The 8,740-nt window shown below is 37.7% G+C and overlaps 1 protein-coding gene across 1 annotated transcript in view; it reads right to left on the bottom strand.

Moving 5' to 3' along the window:
• Positions 1-3,716: 3,716 nt before the first annotated feature.
• Positions 3,717-8,740, bottom strand: part of micall2b (mical-like 2b) — a 28,303-nt gene continuing 23,279 nt past the window's right edge. Inside the window, exon 16 of the mRNA XM_057844645.1 lies at positions 3,717-7,782. Within this exon, the coding sequence (XP_057700628.1) occupies positions 7,706-7,782 (77 nt within the window). The 3' untranslated portion in view covers positions 3,717-7,705. The remainder of the gene's footprint in view (positions 7,783-8,740) is intronic.

Genomic DNA, 8,740 nt, shown 5'->3' with positions numbered 1-8,740 from the left:
ACCTTCTAAACCAAAGGTTTTAAACTCATCTTTATCATGGAGGAGAGCCATTATGTTAACCAAATCACATTTCATCGACAACTAATGGATTAAAAATCTTCTGGGAAAAAATTAGCTTCTTAACAACAAATATTCTTGTACAGTGTTACCGCTAAGAAATTTATTGGTTCTGGAAGAAGTTTTGTAACCTGAAAATTCCATATGTAGAGACATTTGTAAGTAGAGGTAAGTACCTCTACTTACTGCGACTACTACTCCATGTCAGGGGTCGCGTTAACCGAATATTTTCCGTCGTTGACCGATTTTTTAAAACGGTGACGGAAAAAACTGAAGTCCATCCGTCATTTTGACCGGTTGCAATTCACACCCCAGAACACAGGGTGGCGAGTGAGCATATTAATTAGCTATTGTCTCTCTTGATGCATGACGTCGTTGGCCTTACTCTGAAAAATGCCAAGGCAACTGAGTGTCCGAAGTTTCTTCAAAAAGCCCCAAAACGACGATGGTGCACCAGGAGGAAAGTGTGTGACTACGTTCAGGCCACAGCAGGTGAACTGTTAATTTCATTGTTCCATATGCTACATATGGTAGGCTACCTAGCTACTGGGGCCACAGTCAGCTGTTTTTGTCACTGCGGAGAAAAAGTTACATATTCATCTGCTTGATGTGTGATGGCACGGTGTGGATTCTCTGTTAAGCTTGTTCGGACAGAATATTAATTTAAAATGAATGAAAACTAAATACTGTTGAATATGTTGAAGCGGTATGCAATGTTAAGAGTCTTGTTAGCTGTAGGCGCACTATCCTATTCCCCTCACTATCCACTCGCGGGGGCCTGCGCTTGTCAGTGACGTTCCTTATTCTCGCTATATGATTATACAACTTTAACATTTGTTAATAATACGCTCTGTGTGTAGTATCATCCATCGCTTCTCCTTTTTTAAATTGGCACTTATAAGCGAACGCAAGAAGTAACAACGGGAACATTTTTAAACAGGCATTTCACGGGAGAGCATTTCGACTCTTCGGACAACCATATAGCGAGAGCGAGTGGATAGTGAGGGGACCGCGCGCGGCTCTTAAGTGTCTCTGTCACGTGACTGTCGTAGCCAGTAACGCGCTCGGCCAAATGGACACACAAGTACGGAAGGTGAATTATGCCAAACAAAGGGTCACCACAATGTCATTATCATCATTTTAAAAATTTAAGTGACGGGTAAAAATAGATTATGACCGGATTTTTATGACCCTGTCAGTCAAAATGACAGACAACGAACAAGTCTAGCGCAACCTCTGTTCCATGTATATGGCGGAAAACACAGAGAAGACAGTTTTTTTAAATTTGGCAAAATTGGGGGTCTCAGACCAGAACTTAGAATCACCTAAGTGTTTTCCACCATATATATGTGGCAAAAAACACTCAGGTAACTTTCAAAATTGTCCGATATGCATGTGTGATACATCATTGGAAAGCTTAAAATCTCAATTTTCTGTGGGAAGAAAATTTCTTAACAGGAGGGCATTTAAAAAAAAAAAAAAAAAGATTTAAACAGCAAAATCCTATCTGGAGGTGAGAGCATGAAAGAGCAGAATTAAAGACACCATGACTTTAATGAGATATTATCGCGGACTTACCTTTTTCGATCCAAAAACTCCATAAAGCATGTATCACTGAGTTTCAAGACACAGCTGTGAATGGCACAGCTGGATTTTTGGGGGGATTTTACAGGTGAAAAATGGTAATATAACAAGGGTCACGATGCAGAAATCGCAGACATCAAGGAGTGGTCGAGACTTTCTTTTTCATATATTTACCCTTTTAAAAGTTTTTTTTTTTTTTTAATTTTCTTTGTTTGGATGGATAATTTATCTTCTAACACAGGGGTGGGCATTACGTCGATCGCAACGCTAGTGTGGGTAGCTCGCAGCATCAAAAAAAAATATTTTTTTTTTTTTTTTTAATTGTACATAGTTAATTATGTTATGTGAGCAAACATAATTTACCGTCCATTTTTTATTTATATTTTTTTAAATGTACACAGTTATTTGTGTTTTGTGAGCAACATAAGCTCATATGTTGCTCACAAAGCATAATTACTGTAACTGTACATTTAAATTTTTTTTTTTTTTTTAGTTCACCCTCCTCTCTTAAGGTAGATCACGGTAGGTTGTCTCATTTAAAAGTAGATCTTGGAGCAAAAAACTTTGAGCACCCCTATTCTAACATATCGGAGAAAATGCGACAATAACAACAACAAAAATACAATTAAGCGATAGTTATGAGATAGATATCTTGACTTTTTTTACAGACACCATTTTTTTCAGTGTGACGTAGTTTAAAAGTTTAAAATATGTGAGTGAATAATTTCTTAAAGTTTTGTTTTTTTTTTTAAACGAAATATTAGACATCAATTGATGATTCTAAACTAAAAATGACAGACATTTCAATAAGAAATATAATTAATTACCTTCGTTTTATGGCTGGGTAGAAACAAAAGCGGTTCCGCGAATTCTGTAAACAGAGGTTTCCAGTGTAAAACAGAAAATTAAAAATTGTTCAGGGGCTTGATGCACCATGACTCTGCTATGGGAGCATATATCATATTGTTCTATTAAACGCAACTGTTGTTTTAGCTTAAAATACAGAAGGTTCTTATAAAGAGGAGTGCAAGAGTAGAAACTGCTTTTTCAGTCTTGTCTGTGTTTTCCGCCATTTATATTTTAACAACAGTTTTGCAAAAATATGGGAGAAAGCAGTAAAAACGTTTTGTAAATTTATTATTTTTTTGTTTTAAAAAACAGTATCCTTTTTAAATGTTTTATTAATTATTAATTAGCAAATTCGTAGTTATTATTGTAATTTTTGCACTATAAGGCACACCTGACTAAGACACCACCCACCAAATTTGACACGACATTTACGCCAAAAGATATTAACCGGTAACACTTTATTTGACAGCGGCATCATGAGACTGTCATAAGGCCAAATTAACTACCATTCATTGCTTTAATAAGCTTCATTTGGCTATCACCGCTCCCTTGGAGAAGACAGTCAACCTCTGCTGTCATCATCCAACATACCTCCCAGCATGCATTGCAGTGTTACGGATGTATATAACAATCAAAATTCATGTTCTGTGCTATTCTACAGTTACTGTTCATTTTTTCATGAATTGCTAGTTATGGTATTTTGGTAACACATTTGACAGTGGTGCCATGTCACTGTCATAAGATATTCATTATTATAACATGACACTGCCATGAGCATTAATGAATGCTTACGACAGATGTCATTTTGTGTCATCCGGCATCTACTTTTGAACGGATGTAAAAGATCCGAGCTGGACATAAATGGATTTAATGACATAATTTGCCGGATGACACTTAATGACATCTGCCATAAGCATTCATTAATGCCCATGGTAGTGTCATGTCATAATTATGATGGTCTTATGGCAGTCCTATGACGACGCTGTCAAATACAGTGTTGTTTTATCCCAAATAAATCAACCAATAAGCTGCACTCATTCAAAATGAGGGGAAAAGTAGCGGCTTAATTACCAAAAATTACGGTAATTATTGTATTAAAGCAGAAATTCAAAATATCTATATTTCCCCTTTATTTAAAAAAAAAAAAAAATTAAGGAAAAACTGCAAACATCTATTTTTTTTTCCTAAAAAAAAATAAAACGAAAAAATAAAAAAATAAAAAAAAAAAATATATATATATATATGTGTGTATATACATGTATATATTCTATGAACTCTATGTCTGTGCACATGTACTTTCGCGGGCCACACAAAATAATGCAGAGGGTCTGATCTCGCCCCCAGGCCGCGGATTTGATACCTATGTTCTAAACCAGAGGTCATGGAACCGCGGACCTCGGTCCGGTTCCGGACCCCCAAGCCGTCTGGACCGGATCTCAAGCTGTCGCGACTAATACACAATGCAACAACAAAAATCATTTTTGTCTGCGGGTTTGCAGAGCAGAGGTGGGCAACAAACAAAATCCTTAGCGGTGACGCGCGTGAGCCAGCCAATGGGAGTGAAGCATTTGAAAGTTAATTTTAGAACAGCATGTCTCACACTCGCTTTCCAGACTCCGCGGAGTGACAGCCAAATACTGAGCCGAATGAAGTTGGAGGAAGAGGCGAAAAAAGTACGGCAAATGGCATGCTCAAAACTACGCAAGATTGCTGCAGAAAACAGTGTTTAAGGAGGAGTGGACCAACACATTTTTGTTCATTTTACCTGGCGGCAGCACAAGACCGCTATGGCTCATCTGTTCAGAGACGGTAGCGCTTGTAAAGAGCAGCAATTTGAAAAGGCACTATGAGACGAAGCACGCAGCTTTTTCGCAAAGTTTCCCTATGAACTCTGACATCCGTTCTCAAAAAATAGTGGAATTAAGGGCTCAATATGATCGCACCTCAAGGCTCATGGTTCATTCATTCACTGTACAGCAACGCGCAAATGAATGCTCCCTCAGAATAGCGTGGATATTGGGTCAAAACAAAAAGTCTTTCAGTGACGCACTGATTGCCAAAGATCGTATGAGTGCAGTTGCTGAAACTTTGCATCATGGAAAGCAAAAAGAAGAGGTCTGTCAAAAAATAAAGCAAGTCCCCCCTGTCAGCATCCACAGTTAAAAAAATACAAAAAAAGTCTTGAACATGCTCTTATGTTGCTATTTAATGATTCAATTAAAGCACTCTTAGTTTTATGCTCCTTTTATATATTATTTACATTTTTGAATGTTGTAATTATCAGCATGGCCACGTAAAGATACGTTTGTATTTTTCGGAAAAAAAGAAGCATTAAAAATATTTCCGGACCCGAGATTGTTGTAATTTTTTAATTTCCGACCCAGAGGATTTTTAATTCATGACCCCATGTTCTAAACGGTTTTGAGATTAGAGTGACCCAACATTTTTGAAGATGCAATCGGTTTATATTTTTCCTTTAACAAAAAAAGAAAAAAAAAGATGAGTAAAGGATGCTAGCAGTAAGCATCAGGTTGGCATCATGTACAAACCTTTCAAACCAAACTTTCAAGTAGCTCTCAATCTATGCAAAAAAATAGCCACTGTAGTTAAATCAAGCACATTATATTGATTTTAAGTCAACTAGCTTAATGCTGACACATGATACAAAACCCATTAGACAGGCTAACAAATAGCCTCTATGTAACATTGTCATACTCTTTATCTTCTATAAAAACAGTCACCTACAATTAAACGGATTACCGAGATGTTGAAAGTACTGTAGTTAAGTGCAACTACTTTTTAGTATGTATTACACTGCCATCCAGTGGCCATTAAGGGGTTTACAATGTTACTCTCATCATTCCTCCAAATTCAATGTCTTGTGAAATACATTTTTACATTTCTTTTAGTGTATGTAGTCAGGGGCGGAACTTAAGGAGGTGCACCTAAGCCCGGGCCGAGGCCCTATTTGCGGGCGTAAGGTGAGCATGGTTGGGCGAGGGGAAGGTCAAACAGAAAGGTAAGGAATTGCGTGGAGCTATAATACAGTGTTTAAGTGTTAAAATATCTCTGCTAGCCGCTTGGCTGGGAGTCTGGAGGGGCCCGCAAAAAAAATTTCTACTAAAACCCCACCACCGTTGGACGGTCAACTCGGGGGGTCCGTTTATGCTTACTGCACCCGGGCCCTGTTCACATTTGTTTCACCACTGTATCTTTTTTACCGTGCACTTGAACAATTTGCACTTTTTTTCTTTATCATGTCTATACGGAAACAGGAGCTCTCCAGTTTTGTATAATGACAACAAAGCCATTTTATTCTATTAAAAATAAAATAAAATCACGGAGCAAAAACTTCAATTCTTTACATTTCATTTTATGTTATGTGAACCAAGGGCGTAGGTTTGCATAGGGACGGTATGGACAAAACACTACCAACTTTTCAGGGCGCTCAGATTGTCCCTACCAACTTTTAAGCAACTTTATTTGCGTATATAATGGCTTCAGTTACATAGGTCATTTAGATTGTCTTTACATATGTTTTAATTGTTGTAATAAACCCTACCATTATTAGGTGAATTATTTTCAGTATGTTCAGACATACATGTACCTCTTTTCACTTGCTAAATGTGCCGGTCCCCATTTTTCCCTCCTAAAAGCACGTTTGATTGGCTGATGACTTGACCAAACACACACACACACACACACACACACACACAGACATTAGATATTAGGGATATTAGACTTTTTTTTTTTTTTAGCCAGGAGCAGCCACTGAAAGAAATGCAAAAAGATGTCAATGTTGTGGAAGCGGGGAACAAACCACTAATTTTGCGACTGAAAGTCCGACATACATCAGAGCTGGCATAACATTAGACTGTGTGAACTTGCTCACCTGCAAAACTCGAGCAGTTAGATGCTTAGAGAGGGGTCCTCTGTATGTGTTTTCTACTGTTAACGTTAAGTAAACTGTGAGAAATGTAGAGAAAAGAGATTTAACGCCTTCTTCCTAATTTTACTTTTTATTTTATTTATGTGGTATTAAAGCAGCACACTGGTGCGTTCATTTTTTTTTTTTTTTGTGGTTGTTGAGTTTGGCTGTGCTTGTGGACAAAAGCAGGCTTTGTTTTGTTTTTTACCTGAAGGACCGTTCCATTTTTATGTATTTTTTGTTATTCCCTGACAAAGAAGTTTTTTCTGTTATATTTAATTTATTTATTTAGACAATGTGGAGTGGTCTTAAGAAAAATGTTTTTTTTTTTTTTTGCATTCCTGGATTCATTGTGTATGTTATTATAATTTTTGTTCAAATAATGCAATTTAATTTTACTCATAAAATCTGGACATTTTTCCCGCAAGTTTTCAAAATGTTTCTTTCGTAATTTTTGAAAACACAGGTTTGACAATACAGGTTTATTTTGCATTGATCATTAAGAATGTCCCGTCCCCAGGAAAAAGTGGACATGCAGGTTATGCCATATCGTCCCTACCAATGTTGAGACCGAACCTACGCCATTGATGTGAACGCACTTAACGTAAAAGGTAAGACATGCTGCCCTCTAGAGGCAATTAGCAAGACTGCAACCTGCTCGATGATTGAGCAGTAGTAAAAATTTAATGTTAATGTTTTTGATTGTAGTTAACTTAAATGTCTTTAAAAAAAAAAGTTGCTTTTTTAAATAATACACCCTTCAGGCATCATCAACAAAAATAAACATACACCAACAATATTCTTTAATACAAATGACTCTTTTAGTTTCCTGTTTAATATCAATATTCCCATTGCTATTTAACATGTAAACAAACAATAAATAAAACAGTAAACACAAAAAAATGCACCAGCGCCTTGACACATTTTCAATGAATTAAAATCCAATATGGATCACAAGACATCCCTTTCCTCATCAGACATTTTTTCTTCAAATTATAAAAATAAACCCCTCAAAATTGGGCATAAAAAGACGTGGGAGTGTTGTTCCTCGCTCATTTAGTTGTTAGTTCATGTTTGCGTTTACAAGAAGCAGGTGTGCGTTTGTATGAACTAGACAGATCAAAACTGCAAGCGGATTAAATTGTACTAAGCCACTGAACCCGTATTGTCATTAAAAAACTCATGCTGGGAATGTTTCAAGAAATGCTTAGGATGACAGATGCCTTACCAACATACTGTACACAGGCGCACGCCAATTTGTGGTTTGAGTGACATTCAGGTCAGGTGTCACACCTCCTTTTTGTTGCCCCACGTGAACAATTTGGAGATGGAAGATTTTTTCTTGGACTTGTCTTTTTTTACGCCTAGGGGAGGATAATTTTTTTGATTACATTTAAACACCTTTAAAAACACTGCTGCAACATCAAATCAACTTATAATTTAAATTAGTTTGTCACTTGTAGAAATCCAATCCATTTAAACTAGGAGGGTTGGCAGAGAATGAACATTCATTCACTGCCACCTCTCCTAGTTCAAATGGATTGTACGTCTATGGGAATCAATGGCTGCTTCTAAGTGGAATGGAATGTATTACTATTTTTACCAGAGGTGGGTAGTAATACGATACATTTACTCAGTTATAACCTTTTCCCACTGGCCAAAAAACCCATGTCAACCCACTAACAATCAGCTTTTGGTGGCAGTAGGAAAGGTGCAGCGACCCGCCTCGACCCATGTCAATCAACCCGCCAAGCGACCCGCGTTAAAATCACCTCGGCTCTGATCGTCATGCAGTGTGAAAGCAAAAACCCGGTTCAACCGTCAACACCCTAACCTACGCGGCTCTTACGTGATGAGTCATAACTCCTTTGAATTTCAAACCAAAATTCACGTCGCCTACGTTGCCTCAGCACAAGCAGAGTGTTGATCCTTTGCTGCATTTCGACCATTTTGAGGGCAGAAAAAGCATGAAAACAGAGAACACAAACGGAAAGGAGGCTTCCATGTTGCTCTGCATCGTTTTCTTCCTTGAACTGAATGAATTCGGACGCAGTTGTCGACGCGCATCTTAGCGTGGTGACGTCACGTAACCTTACGCACGGCGGAGGAGGGGTGGGGGTTAGACGGGTGGGGGGAAAAAAAAAAAAAAGACTGCTGTTTTTGTCACTGGGAAAGGTGCCAAATGCCAATTGCTAGTGGGTTGCATCGGCTTGGAAAAAACGTGCGTTGACCCACTAGTTTCAGTGGGAAAGGGGCATTACATTTACTTGAGTAACTTCTTGAGAAAAATCTGAAAGTAGTTTTACCACGACATACTTTTGA

Source organism: Corythoichthys intestinalis, chromosome 8, assembly GCF_030265065.1.
Source record: "Corythoichthys intestinalis isolate RoL2023-P3 chromosome 8, ASM3026506v1, whole genome shotgun sequence".
NCBI lineage: Eukaryota > Metazoa > Chordata > Actinopteri > Syngnathiformes > Syngnathidae > Corythoichthys > Corythoichthys intestinalis.
This window is presented reverse-complemented; position numbering and strand designations above follow the sequence as displayed.